At 40.0% G+C, this 21869-nt stretch overlaps 2 protein-coding genes across 6 annotated transcripts in view; one reads left to right on the forward strand and one right to left on the reverse strand.

Annotated features, from left to right (window-relative positions):
- The window catches only part of LOC129763460 (E3 ubiquitin-protein ligase highwire), a 154310-nt gene that overhangs the window by 71329 nt on the left and 61112 nt on the right, over nucleotides 1-21869 (reverse strand). The window lies entirely within an intron of this gene.
- LOC129763462 (uncharacterized) overlaps nucleotides 1-21869 on the forward strand; it is a 36025-nt gene that overhangs the window by 7151 nt on the left and 7005 nt on the right. Inside the window, exon 2 of the mRNA XM_055762540.1 lies at nucleotides 2661-3506. Within this exon, the coding sequence (XP_055618515.1) occupies nucleotides 3084-3506 (423 nt within the window). The 5' untranslated portion in view covers nucleotides 2661-3083. The remainder of the gene's footprint in view (nucleotides 1-2660; nucleotides 3507-21869) is intronic.

A 21869-nucleotide genomic window follows, 5' to 3' on the forward strand; every position in this document is an offset into this window, starting at 1 on the left:
ATAAGCAAATTCATAAAATTTCATGAACATGACGGTATAACACGACAAACATATATAGGGAATATTTACTATAAAAAAGACAATAAATTAGAAATCTGTTTCAAAATATCTCGAGAATGGCTACATTTAGAAGGAGATTTATAATGAGCTTTTTTGTTTTAAATCACATTAGAAATCATAATCGACGGCGCCAGTGGTTGTGTGATTAGCATAACAGCCTCACAATCCGATCGGGCTGTGTTCAATCCCAGCTGAGGCGAAAAATCTCTGGTTACGTCTTCCTTCGGAGGGAAAGTAAAAGGAAGTTGGCCCGGCTCATGAGTTGTTGAGTCTGATAGGTAGGAACAGGTGGAGTCGCCTCCCTGATGTCGGTGATTGGCACTGAAGTGGCGGAAATAGACCGACGAAAAATAAGCGAAAATAAAAAAAAATACGCCCTTTTCAAAAGTTACGCTTGAGTCAAAAAACCCAATTGCTGTGGAAAACTCATATTTCCTTCAGCCCAAACGGAATACAAACTTTCATTCGAATCAAAAATATTCATGTTTTGTCATTTGTCGATTTCATTTGGAATTGCTCAATAGAGAGAAATTTAAAACGTGTCTGAAGGACTTGTACGCTCAAACACATTGGGCCTGTGAAAAACTCACGGTGAAAAAGAGAAGATTTGTATGCATTTCATTCCGTTTTCACCGTGAAGTGACGTTCGTGATCAGGCCCATTATCTCGAATTTTTCAGCTTGTACTTTTTGTACCTACTTCTTTTCTTGCGCACACGCTCATTGTCTTGTTGAGTTTTTTAAAATGTACAGTAATAATATTTTCTACTAAAATATTAATCATTCTAATAACAGGGTGGTTCACACAACTTATGCAACATCTTGGAAGTTTTAAACAAGAACTTGTGTTTTTAATAGGGGTCGATTTTCAGACCTCGTCGACCCCCAAAATCAATTTTCGTTCATGTCGACCCCTGGGAAACCGAAATCGACTCCAGGGGATCGATCGATCATCGAGAATTGTAGGCCATTCTGGATAAAACCGGAGTCAAAAATGTACAGAATATCTTTGAGGTGCTTTGGTAAGTCTAGAAAGATCTTGATCCGCAGTATCTGAAAAACGTCGAAGTTTGTAGTTATAGGGAGTGGGGAAAATTATGAAGAGGGTCAACTGATAGCAAAGATTATGAAACAATTGTTCACCTCAACTACCGCTGGGATGTTTACAATACTAAAACGAGTTTCTATTCGCATTTGGAAAATAATTCACTTGTAGTGAACCGTTGTCGGGCAACCACTAAGTGTCAGTTTGATCTCGGTAGATGCGTTGACTGGCAAACATGCGGCAGATTGTAGTCTCTAAAAATTGTTATAAAACGCGTTTTCTCTGCGTGAGGTCCAAGACCTCTCCATTCCAATCGAACACGTGTTTCTAATGTGTAGATATTTATCTCATGCCATAAATTTCCGGCAATTTTTTGTTTGTTTTTAAGTATTGACTATAGACCAATTTTCCGTCCCCACGTCTAATCTCTACATAATCACAGGAAGGAAATGTTCAACAAATTCTGTGTGTGAGCTCGGCTTAGCTCACGCTTTATAGTCTGCACTTGTTGCAACAAGATTGATCGTGTGTATCGCACTGTTAAACGAGCGTTTTATCCAATAATAAACGTTACTTGATACTGTGTCGCACAGGGTTCGCTAAAACACTGTCTGCGGTGGGCGTGTGCACTGAGAAGGAAGCCACGCCGGGTATAGAGTATCCAAACTTCCTTGTTCTGGAGAGTGCAGTAGGGTGATGGAGGTGCAGTACAAATGCAACAGCTCATTTCTTCCGATGGTTGTCCGTAAACGGTTCAACCGCACATCAGACTGAGGCGAGAAAATATGATATCAAATTCAGAACACCGGAACAGATTCACAATTTGAATTTTATGCATTCGAAACTGCAGGTATCTGTCGTCGTGAAACGACGTGTGACAATCACATGGTTGTCAGCGGGACGCTGCCAAGACCGTAAAACTAAGCCACTACTTGCACCATGTTATCAGCGTAAACAAATAGAAAAGAAACGCTCATCATAGAATAAACAAAATGCAAAATAATTTCGACACAAGCATATGTTTCCAAGAGCTAGCTCTCGGCTCCTGGCAGAAGTGTATCCATGGTGTATCGCTGGAAAGTATGCCACACCATATGCCAACAGTCAAAAAACGCGACGGAAAAACAATATTTTGCTTCATCGTGTAGATAAACGTAATAATGTGAGGAAACATTTCTTTCGTCCGCTCTTCAGTCCGAATGTTTGGGCCGGAATTGCTGAACATCAATCAGTAGCACTACAGTGCTGTTTGTGTGTGAGTTCGGCTCTATTTGTGATAATCCATAATCTGAAAAGTTCTAAGCTCCTTTTTCTATGGGCCAAATTTATGAGTGTTTCGGGTGAAGTTTATGTTTGGAAATATAACAGTAAACAGCTTACGATTGTGGTGTTTCTCTATCGCTCAAATGCATGTATACATATAAACATACATCCTATTTTCTGATTAATGTTGATGACTACTCGTGTATATACATATATTTCACGAAGATAAAAGAATGATGTTTATTAGCATCAGTCAATTTATAATTTTATTCTTTTCCCATATTTGTTTGCAGAATTAGAACCAATGTTCTACGGAAGCCGCTCATCATAGCAGCAAAAATCTACTAGAGTGATATCCCTTATCAATTGAGCGAATCGTCCACAAGTGAGATAAATACCGAATAGTGATAGCTGTGCGGCACATAAAATAACAGCACTGGATGTGTGTTAAAATATCTAGAAAAAAGCCAGTTGCAGTCGAAGATGAAAAAGCGTCGAAAAAAGGCATCCAGCAAATGTGAGCTTGAGCGCTGGCTGAACAACGGCTAAACGGAATGTTGGTTTGGGTTTAGTTCAAAATTATCAGTGCTGTGGTGAAAGAAGCGTCTCGAGTTTCTGTGCCTTTATCATCCAAGTGTTACTTATTATTCGATGGCGCTATGATGATATGAGCAAGTGAATCAAAAGTGGTACATCGCAAATTGTATGTGAATAGAATGCATTTAGCAAGTATGGGTTCGAGAAAGTTTCAAATCGTTATGGCCATCATTTTAGTGTACGAAATTAGTACTATCGATACACAGAACCATGCTGAGAAACATCCAAATGGTTTCCGTGAATCCAGCACCGGTGAAAAAATAGTGGATGCTTTCAGTGAAGGGATCCGGTTAGCCACAAGGGATATAGACCAAAGCAACAGCAGCGCCAAGTCGGTCGCACAACGAGCAACAAGTTTAAATAAACATGATGCCAAGAATAGTTACAGTGGTAATGAGTCAGCTCTCTTCTCACGGCGGCATCGGCGATCGATCGGTGGCGGCAGTGGACAAACTGGATCTCAAAGCTTATGCAACAAACAGGGTTGCAGCTGCTCGGATCAGCCTATTCTCACCATCGATTGCGATATGTATGACGAAAAGGTAGGCTACTCATTTTAGGACCAAGAACGTATTGGGATGTTTTCAAAATTTAAGGAATTTTCTTTAGATGAATTTTTAAAATGCACTCATTTTTGCTATATCAAATGCTAAGAACAGTGTGAATCGAACAATAGGAATAAAATAACATAGTTGACTGCACTTTGTAGTCGTAATCTATTTTATGGAGTAAAACAATTTCAGTTGGTAGATATGTTACGAATTCTCCCAAAAGCAATGTTCAATGCAATTCTTTAAACGAATGGATAGTAACTGATATAAAGCCGAGAGAGCCAACGCGTGTGTTATAATTTCACGTTGGTTTCCAGTTGTAGAGAACCAGATTGTTACGCACAACAATCGACTGTTGAGCACAACTACCATGTGTTTTGATGAAAGAAATACGATAGATCATAAACAAAATGGCATTGCCTTGCTTCAAGTTTCAGTATGTTCTCTTCGAACTTTGAGCCATACTCAATCCCAAGTTTATCTTTTGTGGCAATGTCTCGTACATGATATATTAAGGTTCAAATTCTGGCAGCTTGTAAAGGGTGTGTCACATCAAATTGCATCACGGAAAAAACGCTGTAGAAATTCGCCCAGTAGACCGATCCTTTTGAAAATTTTAGACAGTAAAATAAAAACTATTAAACAACTTTTGTCATTTTCTTTTTATTCATACTTCGAGCCTAAGCCCGTATGCTCGCACCTTCCTCTTTACCCCGTCCATGAGGTTCTGTACAACGTCAGGTTGTAGTTTTTTTTGAACAGAAATCCATTTTCTCTTGAAGTCCGCCTCCGATTTGACAACTTTTGGGTTCTTCCGGAGGGCCTGCTTCATAATCGCCCAATATTTCTCTATTGGGCGAAGCTCCGGCGCGTTGGGCGGGTTCATTTCCTTTGGCACGAAGGTGACCCCGTTGGCTTTGTACCACTCCAACACGTCCTTTGAATAGTGGCACGAAACGAGATCCGGCCGGAGATCCGGAATAGTGGTAGTAAGCGCTTCTGTAGGCACTCCTTAAGGTAAACCTGCCCGTTTACCGTGCCGGTCATCACGAAGGGGGCGCTCCGCTTTCCGCAAAAGCAGATCACTTGCCACACCATGTACTTTTTGGAAAACTTGGATAGTTTCTGCTTACGAATCTCCTCCGAAGCGCTGAATTTGTCCTCTGCGGAGAAGAACAACAGGCCCGGCAGCTGACGAAAGTCCGCTTTGACGTAGGTTTCGTCGTCCATTACCAGGCAATGCGGCTTCGTCAGCATTTCGGTGTACAGCTTCCGGGCTCGCGTCTTCCCCACCATTTTTTGCCTTTCGTCGCGGTTAAGAGCCTTCTGAACCTTGTATGTACGCAGGCCCTCCCGCTGCTTGGTCCGCTGGACGAATGAACTTGACAAATTCAGCTTATTGGCGACATCCCGGACCGAACTTCTCGGATCACGTCTAAACTGCTTAACTACGCGCTTGTGATCTTTTTCACTGACGGAGCATCCATTTTTACCGTTCTTCACCTTCCGGTCGATGGTTAGGTTCTCGAAGTATCGTTTTAGTACTCTGCTGACCGTGGATTGGACGATTCCCAGCATCTTACCGATGTCCCGATGTGACAACTCCGGATTCTCGAAATGAGTGCGCAGGATTAATTCACGACGCTCTTTTTCGTTCGACGACATTTTTCCAAATTTACGAAAAATTGACAGTGAAGCATGGCCAACGTGATCTATACACTCTTATCTAATTATGAGCGAAAGCTGAAGATACAATTCCTAAAAATTAAATTTCTACAGCGTTTTTTCCGTGATGCAATTTGATGTGACACACCCTTTATAGCTTTGATAGAAGTATGTGAATTTGAAAAAAATAAAAAATCGAATCTTTCAGGAAATTTGTATATACAACCCATAACCCCTTTTCGGTGACAGACGTACCATCAAACGTTTTGGTCACAAGTAAGGCGCTGGCTAGAAAATGCGTAACTATTCAATGCATCTAGATCAAATCCACGCCAAAGGGCCTAGCCGGGTAAGGGAGTAAAAAGTGCCTCCAAACCAAATCACTAGCTGTATGGCAAATAATGTATAGGATATTGAATAAGAATTTTTGACGGTTTATTTGAACCCCTATGTGGATCTGTAGTGAAAAACGTACTTTTTCGTTTATTTCACGCCATCCTCAAAAGCTCCGAGATCAAAATTTGAAAAAAATACTGAATGTGCATCTTACTAAGGTGTATCAAGAAAAATTATCAAAAGAAATTTCATCAAAAATTGGAGTACTAAAAAAATATTGAAATTAAAAAAATTTTTTTTTGTCATTTTGTAATGGGTCTATAAATTCTAAATAAAATAAAAATGGCCAAAGGCCAAAAAAAAAGCATTTTTTTCTCGCAATCCTCTTAAAAAATCAAGAATAAATTACACGAACGCATTTAAATATAAAATAGAGTAAAATTGGGTCTCAAAGTAATATATATTTTTCAAAATTTAGAAATGCCTGAATATCTATATATATATAATTTTTTTGTACCGCGAACACTCTAAAAATTCTAAAAAAAAATCACATATTCCTAGAATAGACGTAGAAATAAATTTGAATACAAACTAGAGTAGTACTGAATCTCCAAAAAAAATTTTAAATTAAAATAAAAATGAATTTAAAAATTTTTTTAGTGTTTGATTTTCTGATGAAAAAATTGTTTGAAAATATTGATCGATACATCTAAGTAAGATGTACTTTCAGTATTTTTTTTTCATATTTTTGTCTCAAAGCAATTGAGAATGGCGTGAAAAAAACGAAAAGGTGCATTTTTCACCATAGATCCTATGGTGTACCATATAAGGACTCAAATATATGATACTACTGCCAAAATGTTTTATTTAGTACCCTATACAATATTTTCCATACAGCTGGTGATTTAGTTTGGGGGACTTTTTACTCCCTTACCCAGCCAGACTCTTTGGAAATATAAAAATATATTTTATATATATATTTTTTTTATATTTATTCGCCAACAGGCTTGGGGCCCCAATAGTAACTTAATATCTATTTTTCTTATATTCTAACATAAATTAATTTGCATTGCCTAAATATGTTGTCTAGATCTGAAAAACATTAAAAACTTACGCTTAATATAATCACGTGACAAATGAAAATCAAACATAGAAGCTACACAGTTGAATATACGCAGCAGTCCAGTGATAGCACCATAAGCACTGTAGTTCGTTCGCCGTATTGGAATCCAGAGAGGTGCAGAATTCCGAAGCTGTCTTGGGCGAGCCAGCATATTCGTTCTTTGGAGAATCTCAGGGCAGTCGATTCTTGATGTGATTGCATCAGATATCACCATGGTTCGAGCAGTATTCCTACGCGCTTCCAAAGTGTCTAAATTAATAAGCTGGCATCGGCTTTCATAGCTAGGTAGACGATATGGGTATCGCCACGGCAGTAGGCGCAGAGCGAAGCGAATAAATCGTCGTTGCACGCTTTCGATACGATAAACACTGTTCTGATAATACGTGTTCCAGACAGCAGAGCAGTACTCTAGTACTGAGCGAACGAGGCCACAGTAGAGAGTCTTTAGACAGTAAATATCGGTAAAAGATTTCGTCGTGCGAAAGATAAAGCCTAGTTGTCTCGATGCCTTACTAACAATGTATGCGATATGGTTCCTGTATGTGAGCTTTGAGTCCAGAAGTACACCAAGGTCGTTAACGCAATTCGGGCGAGGTATAACGACGTTAGAAAGTCGGTAGTCAAAGTAGATAGGACTCCGTTTCCTTGTGAACGACATGACCGAGCATTTACTGGGATTCAAAATCATCCTATTCGCCTCGCACCAAGCTGCGAAGGAATTCAGTTGTCGAAATATGGCGTCGTCATTGGATCTGATGTGGCGAAATATTTTCATATCATCCACGTAAATTAATCGGGGACCCTATAATGAATAATTGCAGTCATTGAGGTGACATACAAAAATAAGTGGACCGAGGTGGCTGCCCTGTGGTATTCCTGAAGGCGATGCAAAGTACGAAGACAGAAGCTCTCCAATTTTCACGCAATTTGTTCGGCCAGTTAGATAAGACTGGAACCATTGCAGCAGACTACCGCAGACTTCCATGCGTTCCAGCTTGGCCACTGCGATTGCTTGGTTCAATTTGTCGAAGGCAGCTGACATGTCGGTATAGATGGCGTCTGTCTGACATCCTTGCGAGAAGCCGTCGGTGATATGCGATGTAAAGGCGAGCAGGTTCGTAGTTGTAGAGCGACCGGGTATGAATCAGTGCTGATTGTTACTAATTTGTTGCTTACAATGAAACCACATAGGCGGCAGAACTACGAGTTCGAAAAGCTTTGAAGTGGCGCATAGGGTAGAAATGCCCCTGTAGTTGTCGATGTTTGATTGTCCCCTTTCTTGTGCACCGGAAACATATATGCCGTTTTCCAAAGGAGAGGAAATTTACCGGCGGACAATGATTGTCCAAACAAGAGACGAAGTGGAGCAAGTAGCGGTTGAGCGCACTTTTTTAGTACCAGTGACGACCATCGGGGCCGGCTGACATTTTTTTTCCCAAAATATATATTTTATTAAGGCACATGTGGCGTTAGCCTGACGGGGCCGGGAGTCCAATATTTTGACAATTTTTGTCTTACAACTATGTTAGTAACATGTAACCGATTACCGCGGTTGGCTCGAGGTTAGTATTACAAGTGTTCTCATAATTGGTATGTTGCAGTCTTCGATGCTCTGTACGTGTGCCCGACACGGGATACTTCCTATTGGGATGCAGCTGACCATTAATCAGCAACGCCCCCCTAGTCTGTACCCCATATCTAGCGTGGTGCGTCTTTCTCGACTCGAGGATAGAATGGTCACTAGCCGGCGCAATCATCAGCTCGTGTAGAGTTGTCATGAGCGGTACAACCTTTGGCTCTTGTTGAATGTTCAGTGGACTGCACAACCTTCGGCCCGTGCATCTGTAAAGAGTGTGTGTATGTATTGCCGCGACTAAGTAAAAGTTTATCGATCGGATAGGAGGGATATGAAACGAGGACACAACGAAGGAAACATCATTAAACGTTGACATCGGCGTTTCTGAGGAACAGGTATAGATGAAGCAGAAGATCAGGATCCCGGCTACCTACGATATCCCGGACGGGGATATCCGATTGTCTGCCTTGTGCTCTCAGTGCTCTAGAGAGCTGAGAGCGAGCAGCATGGTACCGGATACACGACCAGACAACATGCTCGATGTCGTGGTAGGCATCGCCACAATCACAAAGATTGTTTGCTGCGAGCCCAATGCGATAGAGATGCGCGTTTAGGTTGTAGTGATTGGACATAAGCCGAGATATCACGCGAATGAAATCACGACCTACATTCAATCCCTTGAACCATGCACTCGTCGAGACCTTAGGGATAATCGTGTGTAACCAACGACCGAACTCATCACCACTCCACATACGCTGCCAACTTACGAGCGTATACTGACGAGGAATGTGGAAAAATTCATTATAAGCAATTTGCCTTTCAAAAAGTGTGCCTTCTAAAGCGCCCACCTTAGCTAGCGAGTCCGCTTTCTCATTCCCCGGAATCGAGCAATGAGAGGGAACCCATGCTAAGGTAATCTTGAATAATTTTTCGACCAAAACACTCAATAGTTGTCTTATTCTTGTTAGGAAATATGATCAGCGTTTATCAACTTTCATTGAGCGGATTGCCTCTATTGAGCTGAGACTGTCTGAAAAAATAAAATAGTGGTCGATGGGCAATGTTTCAATGATCCCTAATGCGTAATATATCGCACCCAGTTCAGCGACATACACGGAACGAGGATCTTTGAGTTTGAAAGAGGCACTGGAATTTTCATTGAAGATGCCGAAGCCAGTGGACTCGTTTATGAATGAACCGTCAGTAAAGAACATTTTATCAGATCCAACTTTCCCATATTCTGCCGAAAATATCGGCGGAATAGAATCGGAGCGTAGGTGATCTGGGATTCCATGGATTTTTGTCGCATGGACAGATCAAAAATGACAGAGGAATTGCAGAAGTAAGGGAAGCAAACTTGGTTGGAGATGCCTGGTGAAGGGTGCACGTCGTGGGTAAGGTACTCATGGTATAAAGACATAAAACTTGACTGAGGAGTCAGTTGGAGTAGATTTTCGAAGTTATCAATCACCAATGGATTCATGATCTTGCAACGGATGAGAAATCTGTAGGATAATTCTGTGAACCGAAGAGTAAGCGGGGGTACTCCTGCCAAAACTTCGAGACTCATCGTATGTGTCGAATGCAAACACCCCATGGCTATACGCAAGCAACGATATTGTATTCTCTCCAGCTTGAGAATATGAATTCTGGCAGCTGATCGGAAGCAAAAACTGCCATATTCTAACACTGATAATATCGTTGTTTTGTACAACTGAATGAGGTCTCCTGGATGGGCGCCCCACCATGTTCCGGTAATTGTTTGGAGAAAATTGATTCTTTGCTGGCATTTCTGTTTCAAATACGCAATGTGTCTCCCCCAGGTACACTTAGAATCAAAATATACACCCAAGTATTTGAAAAACATAGAGTGTTGGATCGTTTTGCCGGATAGGTGAAGCTGGAATTGGACGGGTTCGTGCTTCCTAGAAAAAACGACCATTTCAGTTTTCTCCGTAGAGAATTCGATACCCAGCTTGAGGGCCCACGTGAACAGATTGTTCAGGGTATCTTGCAACGACTTTTGCAGAACGACGGGATTAGTACCCGTGATGGAAATAACTCCATCGTCTGCAAGTTGTCTCAGCGTGCAGTCTCTAGTTAGACAATCATCCATATCATTGACGTAAAAACTGTACAAGAGGGGGCTTAGGCAGGAGCCTTGTGGTAGGTCCATAAAACTGTAACGAGAAGATTTCGAGCTGCCATGAGAGAAAATCATGTGCTTTTCTGACAGTAAATTGTACAGGAAATCGTTGAGAATTGGTGAAAGTCCACGATTATGAAGCTTCTCTGAGAGAATTTCCATGGAAACTGAATCAAATGCCCCTTTGATATCGAGAAAATCGGAAGCCATTTGTTCTTTGCGAGCAAATGCGATTTGGATTTCAGAAGATAGTAGCGCGAGACAATCATTTGTCCCTTTACCTCGGCGGAAGCCAAACTGCGTATTTGACAGCAAATTGTTCGTTTCGACCCACTTGTCCAAACGAAGTAGAATCATTTTCTCTAACAATTTACGAATACAGGATAACATTGCAATCGGCCTATACGAGTTGTGATCGCTAGCCGGCTTGTTGGGTTTCCGTATGGCTATCACTCTCACTTGTCTCCAGTCATGCGGGACAATATTCAGCTCCAGAAACTTGTTGAACAAGTTCAGCAAACGCTGTTTTGCCAAGTCGGGAAGATTCTTCAACAAGTTGAATTTAATCTTGTCCGACCCCGGAGCTGAATTGTTACATCGGCTGACATTGATGACCTCAATTTGGTCACGGACTCGAAGATACAATCATCTTCGAACCGGAACATTCCTGGCGGCTGTCATGAACCATCTCATGAATCGGAACATTCCTGGCGGCTGTCGATACATGTTCGGGTGATAGCGTGGTATTATCAAACATACCCGAGAATTTGAGCGCGAAAAGTCGACGTATATCATCGGCGTCTGTGGCAACTTCATCTTTTAAGAACATTGACGAAGGCAAACCACTTTCCTTTCGTAGATCGTTAATATATTTCCAAAAGGCTTTCGGGTTACATTTCAGCTTCTGTTGGATGCGAGTCTGATGGTTAGCAAAGCAGCGTTTGCTTTGCAACTTATAAACTTTGTTCAGTCTACGGTAGTGTTCTCTCAGCGATAACAATACGTGATTTGCGGAGCGACGTACTCGAGCCCTGGAATACCGGCTGAGTGCTGCCCTTTTTAGAGTCTTCAGTTGTCTAAGCTCTTTTGTCATCCACGGAACACGATTGTCAGAGAACGACTGTTTCGGAACATGCCTGTCGATTACATAGCCGAGAATATGCGAGAAAGTCTGCACTGCGAGGTCAATATCATCCTTATCAAGGACACTAGTCCAATCAATACTCGACAGCACTGCGCACATGCTTTGGAAGTCGGCTTTAGAAAAAATATAGTTGACGGGAGCAATAGTTGGTTCGAAAGTGCTGAATGTCTTCGTGCTAAGGGACAACAGCAGAGGAGGATGATGAGGAACATGTTTCACGAGTGGCGAGTCACGAGTTTCAGATACGATGAGGGCATAATCTCGATGCGACACGAAACAAAGGTCCAACATGCGGTCATTCTCGTTTTCGACGTTGCGATGGATCAGGATATTGTAAACCAGCGCGAAGTGGAGGCCATTTGATTCCTGGTAGGTTGAAATCGCCGAGGATAACAATGTCATCGCATGGAGAACTGATCGATACGACCGACGTTACGGAATGGGAATGCTCTTCGATCAGGGCTGCGTCTCGAATACGGTCCGGAGGAATGTAAACGGCACAAAGGTATAGCTGTCGGTCATTTAATGCCAGGGAGATCCAGACTTGTTCCACTCCAGTCCAACGGGCATTGTCAAGTTTCTGTGTCCTCCAGCTTCGGCGAACTGCGATAGTAACGCCTCCTCCTGTCGTTTTTCGGCTATTTGATAAACTGCAGTCAGCTCGGAAGACATCGTAGCCTGGGCCAAACAGCTGATGCGAATGGGTGCGATCGTCCAACCAGGTCTCAGTGAGGACGATGATATCGTAGACTTCACTCGAACACGCGAGACGGAAGTCAGCGATGCATGAGTTAGTCCCTCCAGCGTTCTGATAATGAATGGAGAGCGTATTTTCCACTGAGTTCGGGCGACTTGTGGATGATGGTATTGATCTGGAGACCGAAGAAGTATCAGGCATTGGGGAACATTCGGAGTGTGTGTACTCGCCTGCAAATGGGATTTGGAAGACCCCCTCTCGACTTCTTACATGGTACTGTGTTGTAGGCGTCCCGGATAATATTGGCAGGACGCTGTGCGTTGTTTGCGTGAAACAGGTATTTCATCAAAATGTTGAGAATTTCTGGAAGCGTAATGACGATCAGGAAGTGGGAGTTCAGAATATCGAAAGTACTTGCCTGAAGCAGCAAGTTGTAGGACCGCACTTGCTCTGCAGTAACGTCAGGTGAGATGCGAGAGAGATACATCCAGAACTTCTGGCTGAGGTCAGTAACCCTAAAACTTCCGAGCGACGGTGACAGCGATTCAGAGGTGCCTATTAAGAGCGGTTGAGGTTCTGCCTTATTAGCGCTGGACTTTTCGAAAATTCGGCGACGGCGAGTATTAACAATTCCCGAAGCGGGATGCTTAGACGACCTAGGTGTCATCGAGCTTGAATTAATCAATGCTGAAAAGTTCGACTTGATCTCTTTCAGCTCGCAGAGTATTTCTTTTTTCATGCCTTCTATTATTTCGTTGTGCACAGAAATCACTTTCTCTTGGCCGGATTCGTAAGCCGCACGTACTGCAAATCTCACGCGCATATCATTCATGAGAGACGTGCACGATTTGCACATCCAGAAAACCTGATGATTTTTCAGGACTTCATCGATTGAGGATGGGGCGATACCGCAGCAAGAGGGATGAAATTCCGCTCTGCAAAATCCGCGACAAGTAACGTGCGAATCCGTAATTTCATTCGCACATGAGTGGCAAGTTGAATTCATGACGAATAGAAGTATCGCAGAATGAAACTTGAGAATCGCCTACAAGTATGCCAAATATTGCTTCTCTTTTTGCACTACAGACGACGCTTCTGGCGGAAAATTTGGCGTGGAGGAAAGGCAGGTAGATGTGAACAAAACAAAAAAGCACTATACTCGCGGCACGTTTCGCACAATCACTACAACGAGTTTGCACTCAACTCCAACGGAAAAGCGATAAGCTGACGTTTATCGAACGAGTAGGTCAAAGGGTTGCACGAAAATAAGGAATAAAACAAAACCAGCGAAGATCAACACTACTTGGTACGAAGCAAGGTTGCCGGGTTGATGTATAAATATTTATATATTTTTTTGTACCACGCAACACTGAAAAAAATCACACATATCTAGAAAAGCCGTAGGAACACATTTAAATATGAGTTAGAGTAGTACTGAATCTCTGAATCACAAAAAAATCAAAATTTAAATATTTTTTTTAGTACTTCAATTTTTTATGATTTTTTTTTGATAATTTTTCTTGAGACACCGTAGTAAGATGCACATTCAGTATTTTTTTTCAAATTTTTATCGTTTTTGAGGATGGCGTGAAATAAACGGAAAAGTACGTTTTTCACTACAGATCCTATGTTAAGCCACATAGGGGTTCAAATAAACCGTCAAAATTTCTTATTTAATATCCTATACAATATTTGCCATACAGCTAGTGATTAGGTTTGGAGGAACTTTTTACTCCCTTACTCGGCCAGGCCTTTATTCGGCAAAATTATTCGGGGTGGGGTTTTGCCTTCGGCTCGATCTATAAAAACCTCTCCTCCATTCCATCCTCCCAATTGTATGGACTTCGAGCATTTTGGGTGGCTGTTATCCTACCAAAAAGAAATATTTGTATTTGTGTGATGTATGTTGGTTGATAAATACATCAGTTCAATCTTTTGAATGCAAAAGCCGATACATCTATCGATGGTGATACGGTGATTGGATCAGGAATGCACTTTTTTATTTTTGCACTAACGACACATAATTATTCCTATCTGCTGAACTGCTATAACACTACTCATCTACTGCTACTTAAAGGGGGCCTTTGTTGAAAGCAACAAATTACTTGATCTTAATCTGCTGTTGATTCACTAGCCAAACGTTATTCGTCAGACCTGTTCGATCCGTGGTCTCGAAAGCTACAACTTCCGCTTAGTCCTTTCAGTCACTAGAGGAAGGGATGGAATGTTAGCGATTATCAAGGAAGCGGTAGTTGTTAGTGGGGAAAGGTAAGAATTAGGATTCACTGAGGTAAGTGATGTGATTATGCAAACACGAATGGTCGAACACTCCTGTAATTCCGACCAAACCTGTAAAATTAGTTGGACCGAGTATATACTCTATTATCAATCCTACGAATTTTGTATCGAAATCGGCGGGAAGTTATCTTTGGGGAAACTGGAAAGGTAACCTAGTGAACTCTGAAATCAATCGGTCTGGCCATATATTCCGTTAATCATTTCCATCGCTGCGATGGAGAGTTATCTTTGGGAGACCACAGAAGGTATCCCAGTTAACTCCTCTAAAATCAATCCTAAGAAACACTCACTTACGCAGTCAACCTCAGTCTCGCACCAGCTAGCAAGCAGCAAACAGTCTATCTTAATGCTGGTATCACACAACGACTTCACTTGATACAATGAAATACAGCGCGGACTCGATTATATACAGTTTCTGATTTCTTTTCACTGTATATAATCGAATCCTGTATGTAATCGAGTCTAAACATTTTTTTTTAAATTTTTTGCATGTATTTTTCGTTTTTTGAATACAAAAGAGGAATTTGATTTTTGATTCATTTCCTTAAAGTCAGAAAACACCTTTCTCACATGAGAAAAAAATAATTTATCCAGATTCCGTCAGGAGGTGATAGACGATCATATTTGATGAAAAACATCCTTCTACGCATATGTTCGAATTTCCACAATGACAATGATTTTTGTTTCGGACTCTGTTGCCTCAAACTAGCTCTACATTAAACAGAACGCTACGGAAGACGATTCTGATGCTTTCATTTGAAAGATGAGAAAATTTGGTACAGGATATAGTAGTGGAACGACTAAATTAGTGGATTTTAATAACATTTTAGAAGTGAAAAAATTAAAAGCGAATAATTTTGAATGTGTTATTATTAATTTTATCATAAAAATTTATATCAAACTAGATTGTTTCTATCAATTAAATTGAAGCTATACAATTTGTTCTTTGACACTCTATTCTTCTCTTCTCTTAAATGGCGTTTACGTTCCCTGTGGAACTTTTGCCGTCTCAACCTATGAATTAGTTAGCGTCATTTATTAATACTTAGTTGAGATTTCTTAAGCCAAATAACACGCCTTGAATGTATTTTGAGGGGCAAGCTCCAGAATACGCGTGACCGCAGTGCAAGTCGAAGGAAATTTCTTTGACGAAAAATCCTCCGGCCAGAACGGGAATCGAACCCGAACACACGGCATGATAATGTGAGACGCTAACCACTCGATCACGGGTGCACTAAATTCTTTGACACCCAACTTCCATCTTTCTTAATTTGGCGGCAATATCGATATGGTGAAAATTCAAGCAAAATCTTCAAAAAAAACCACGATTTTTACCCCACTGCACATGTAATAGCCAATTAAATTTCACCTAAACGTTGAAAGGTTACATTTCTTCATGAAATAAGTTGGAATATAAAAAAAAATCCAAACTGTATATGATCGAGTCCAAATTTGTATATAATCGAATCACATGTAATCGAGTCTGTATATAATCGAGTCCGCACGTGCGTGGACCGAAGCACGTATCGAATCCGCTGGATTCTTCCTGCGGTTGCGACGCACGTCCTTACAATAAAATTGACTTAAATATACTACCACTATAAATAAAGTATCCCGATAAGAGAACATTCCTGGTTGTTTTGTAAGTGTTTCAAGTTTTTTTTCAAGTGCGGCTAAACGAATGTCTATCACTGTAGCTAGGGGAAGTGGGAGCATAGTGGTCACCCTAAGGAGTATGCCCATTTCCGGCGTCCACATACCGCTTCCATTCTAGTTTCTCGAATAATATTATAGCTCAACTCATTGTCGTTCAAGATAGCAAATGGATTTTACTACAAAAAATCAAAATAGTACACTTTTCATTATTAGAAAAAAGTGAAAAATCGAACTTTTTTTTCGCTTGAAGGGAAAGTTACCTAGTTACCTAATGGGGGCAAAGTGATCACTCGCACATATCAAGCTAAATGGAATAGATTATTGTTTTTTTTTTCGTCCAAATTTGTTCAAATCATAGTCGATATAGTAGGTACATGTATGAAATAAGCTTGGCCTATTCACCTAGAGTCTCAATTTAAATTTTCTCATGCATACAAAAACGTAGTAAGAAACACCTAACGTTCCACATAATGAGGCTTGGTTTAGCTGGAGTGGCATATTTATCCAGGGTCGAAAGCACAAAAAGATCCTCTTCAAGAGTAGAATGTGATGCGGTATATCAGCTTTAGTAAACAGAACATTGTAAGTTGTTATTCACCTATGACCACTTTGAGCTTGAGCTTGAGCTTGGGTAGACTGTACAATTCGTAGTTGCTCTCCGTGATTGACCTGAACCAACCAAATTGCACAAGGAACACACAAAATGACGCTTGGGACTAGCAAATCATTCTCATTGTTCAATTTTCGGTGATTCGAGCTTTAAATGGTCGATAACGACGCCGGCCACGTCCTTACAGTCACCAGGGGAAGGGAAGGAATGTTAGTATAATATTCGCCGCCCGAAGGCCAGAAGGGTTGCCCCTAGCGTTTATCATGGAAGGGATAGTTGTTAGTGGGAATGGTTAAGAAACATCAGGATTCACTGCGGTAAGTGATGTGATTCTTAAAACGTGAACTCTCAACTATTCGGCGAAATGAAATTTGAAGAAAATATACATTCTTATCGGACCGGTCATGCATTTCGTTATTCATCGTGCGTACGAGTGTTTCGTGTTACAGTGTTACAGTGGCGGTGGTTATTAACGGGCTACCTGAGAAGATAACCGAAAGAACTCCTATACAATGACTTTAACTGCCGACTTTTTATATGACTTTTCGCGCGTAATACTCTTTTGTATTTTAAATAAAAATTCTCAAAATAGGAATTCAAAACCTAAAATTCTAAGCGTAAAGTCTCGAAAACAAAGTCTAATCACATACTTGAAATTCACGGAATTTGGAATTCGCTGTAAATGAAATAATGTATCGACCACTCGACGTAACGGAAACACGAAAACTTCATGCGTCAGAACAACAAATAACAGATTATTTTAGGTATCCTGAGAAGGAAAACCTGCATAATTAATTGGATCGGCTATATACTCCATCATTTATCGTATGTACTTTTTATCGAGGTAATCAATTCTGATTCGAAGTTCTAAATTCCTCGAATCTGAACACAAATCGAAAACATGTCAGTCACCATTGCAGATCTAACGATGTCAAGTCCAACATTGTTTGACATCACCACAGGTGCGCTGTTATTCACCTATGACCACTTTGTCACCAAACATCAAAGTAATTTCTAAGCTAACTAATCGCTGAGATTAAACAACATATCTGTTCACCTCTTCTAGAATATGTGAACAGTCGTCCAAACTGATGATTTGTCCAATATATCAGATTGAATAAACTAAATTTCACGAGAAATTCCTTAGATACACTGCGCACAGAACTACGGCCTAATGTTCCTTTTATGATAACATAATATTGATGATCATATTGATAATCTGATCGCTAGTTTACTATCGTCACGAGTACTTAACATCACTGAGTGTTTCATTTTTGCTTGAAGAATTTAAAATAATGGTTGAATTGTCCTATAGGCACACAACCCATTGATTTTGCTTTGCATCATAACAAGAGAATTATATTTCTCGATGTTTATTCTTGTTAAATAGCACATAGCACAGTGACACTCCCGTATTGATCACTACTTCAATAAACAAGACACATTATTTACTGAGGATTTTTTAAAGTAAATCTCTAAGTTCTATTACAAATTTTGTTTAAAAAAAAAAAAATAAAATAGTTTCAGAACATGAAGATTTTAAATAGTGGTAATTGAAATCTCTATGTCCCAAAAATTGTTCAGAGATTTCTCAGGTGATCGACCAATTCTATGAGCGAAAAACAAGTTCCTTTCACCATAGCACAGCTTTCATCAACCGCGAACAATACTGGTAATAACAAAAAATGCTTAACGGGAAACATTAATCTGCCGCAAGCGCAATGTCAATTGACCAAACTTTCGAAGTTGATTTCTGTTTTCGACCCGCAGCAAATCATTTTTACCGTTAATATTTTCGGGAAGAGTTGAACTTATGCTTGTTTGAATTTATTCTTCGTTGCTGCAAATTTCTAGGAAATCATCAAATCAATTTCCGCTGATGTTTTATAAATCAGAGTGCTGAAACTATTGAATCTCACAACGAATGAAATTGCACATCTCAATGTTGGGCCGATAATTAGTCGTCGTTTGTGGTAACACTCAATTATCGCCACGACTTGTTGGGGTACAGACGACAATGCGATAGATATCGCTGTTGTTTTGAGTGCGCGCATTGCTGGCTTATGCGGGCGGAAATAAAATGAAAATGCTGTGTGGCTTATGTAATGTACAATGCAGTTTGAGATATCTGCAGGCTCGACAGCAGTGTTCTGCTTACTTGTATTTGGATTTCGTTTAACCATAATTTGGTGTACATATATGCCGCCGCCGCCGGGACAAACATCATAATTGAATAATATTGTTTTGTTCTTCCGGTGTGGGAAATTTAATCTTGAAATCTTATCGTACGTGCATCTGCAAGCTTTTTTGTAGTGCGATTAACCATAAGAATCAAATTATGCGGTATGAGTTTCATAATGGCGGTTTTCTTGCTATAATTAAAATTTAATTTCGTTTTTATTTTTGATATATTAATCTCCTCGTACTTGATTCGGTGTAGTGGCTACATTCGACATTCAAAATCAATGATTACGGTTGTTTTAAGATTAATAAATTTATGCTTGTCTCGTTAATTTGTTTCGCAAAATGTGCAAGGTGTGTGACTGAGGATATCAGAAATTAGAATGAAGTACAGAGTAACGCTACTATGCTTCTATTGCTCTCAGAACATTCACCCTGGAGGGCGCAATATGACCGCTTTGGAGCAGCGCCAATAGTTGAACAAATTTTATTGGCACACTGTTATTGAATAAGCCAAGGCGAATGTCGTAATGAATCATAATCATTGCAAGAAGGCATTCGCGTTTAATCCTACTTTTCTGTTAGATGGATTTCTTAAATCACTGTAAACAACACGAACAACGCTTGAATATCAATTCATTCTGATTATGTATACCAGTGTCAAATTCAATTGATTGTGAAGTTTAATTGATCGTGTATTTCAAAATTTATGAACAATACTCGTACAGGATTAGCTTATTCAGATGCAGTAAAGCAAACACACCTAGGGTTTTTTACTTGGGGGATGCGGGCCTCGTGAAAACGTGTAACTGGAACATCCGTTTGAAAAAAAAAGGTGATCTAAAATCCACGTAAGAATCGTGGACACTAAGCTCCGTCTTCTTTTGCTTGAATGAGTGCGACGTTCCTAGAGGAACTTCGTCGTCTCAACGTAGTATTACTTGCGTCATTTTTATTAGTACTTAGTTGAGATTTCTATGCCAAATAACACGCCTTGAATGCATTCTGAGAGGCGAGCTGTAGAATACGCGTGACCACAGTGCAAGTCAGAGGAAGTTTCTTTAACGTTTCTTTAACGGGAGCACAACTAAGTTCCGTCATAAGCACTAATTACTGTCATGTGCTCTAAGGAAGCATGAAGGAGAAATGTGAGTTTCCAAAGTCCCGGAGAGTCCATTTTTGACCAAAAAATGACACAATACATTCACTTGCGAGACGTTACTATGAGCAACGCCGACACAGACTTTGCTATTGCCAAGCCAAAACTCAATACATAGTCATCACATTACAGCACGTGTCCAAAAAGTCTTTAATAAGAATCTTTCCAACATCACACGTATTCGGTCCCAAACGTTGCTGGGTGAATTCAGTTAAACTTCAATTTGAATTTCAAATTTTAACTATTCAAAATTGTTTACGGGTCTGCTAATCTGATAGAGAGTAAATTGCTCCATAAATACGGATGAATTTTTTTGACGTTTGTTTTTCGTCAAGGCAACCATTAAATTCGAGTTCGACAGATTTCAGAGTGCAAAAATCGATTTCCATCGGAACGTGAAATCCGTAATCGAGTTTCAAACTGCTTATAAACCAGTTCGATTTCTTTGAGAACAGCAGCCCGATGTGTCTTGCAGAGCAGAGCAGTTGTATGGATGAATCGATCTTATTTCGACCGTGGATCGATCTCCATCGCTGATGATTGTTGCGTGGACGTAGTAATTCTTGAACAACACAAAGATGGTCAATGAGGGCCCTGAGTTTTGAACTCACGGTCGATCGCTTACTAAGCGAACGCGCAACCAATGTGGCTACGGAGACCCCCAAATTTTAGATCTTGTTTTAGGAGAATTTTTTTAACATTATCTGAATAAACACAGGTTTTAATGTGAATTCTTTAAAACGAATTTAATTTTTATGCGCCAACCTTCAGAAGGGTGCGTTCAGAAAACTACTTAATTATAGTTAAAATATTGAGTGGGTAGACTTAGGTTTCATTTTGTTATTTACGAGAAACAAGAATTTCAAAAACAGGTATTTTGAAGCGTTGTCACGTCACAACAATAGAGCATTTTACTAGATAATCAGGTGAACTTAAGTTCAAACATTTTTATATATTGGTTTTTATTAGCAAACAATGAGGGTCAACAACCCATAAAATTTGGTTGATATCGGTTCACAAATAGAGAAGTATGAACTGTCTCAAGAAGCTGTTGTCACGTCACGAAAAGTATACAATCTATTCCAGCGTGACAAAATTAAACGATGTTATAGTAAAATTGAGAAAATTGAATCAAGGAAGAATCATCAGTTGAACAGTTGAATAGTATCAGAATATTTTATAGTTAATTGTAGTCAGTCAAATACTTTTGTGACGTGACAACACCTGATTTTTTGTTGTTTCGGACTATCGAACATTGATGATAAATTCAATTAATTTCAGATCCGTTTCAAAACGTATAAATGAACTTTGTTCTATGATTTGTCAACTATAGATGAACGTAGATTACAGAATATAGAATATAGAATATAACCTTGTTTCGATCTCCGGTTTGTTAATAATAGTAATAAATGACAAAACAATATGGAAAACCCATACGATATGGATATTGGGTGAAAGGGTTCTACCAGCAGAAGTCGAATATCATATTCCGACACCATTTTAGAATCGAAGATGGTGACTTCCGGTTCATTAAACACGACTCTAATAGACCGGAAATTGCAGGAAATCACACAATACGATCGGAAATGATAATGTTAGCATATATCCATGGGTAAAAAAATGAAATTTTATAGTGCGCAGATAGGATTTCAACGAGAAGGAGATGATGTTAGAGTGGGACGAATTTAGCCTTAGAGCGACGCGTGTAGAGTTAGAGAAGGACAAGACAAGACAAGATAAGGAAAAGTGCACATACAAATGCA

This window comes from Toxorhynchites rutilus, chromosome 1 (assembly GCF_029784135.1).
Source record: "Toxorhynchites rutilus septentrionalis strain SRP chromosome 1, ASM2978413v1, whole genome shotgun sequence".
Taxonomy (NCBI): domain Eukaryota; kingdom Metazoa; phylum Arthropoda; class Insecta; order Diptera; family Culicidae; genus Toxorhynchites; species Toxorhynchites rutilus.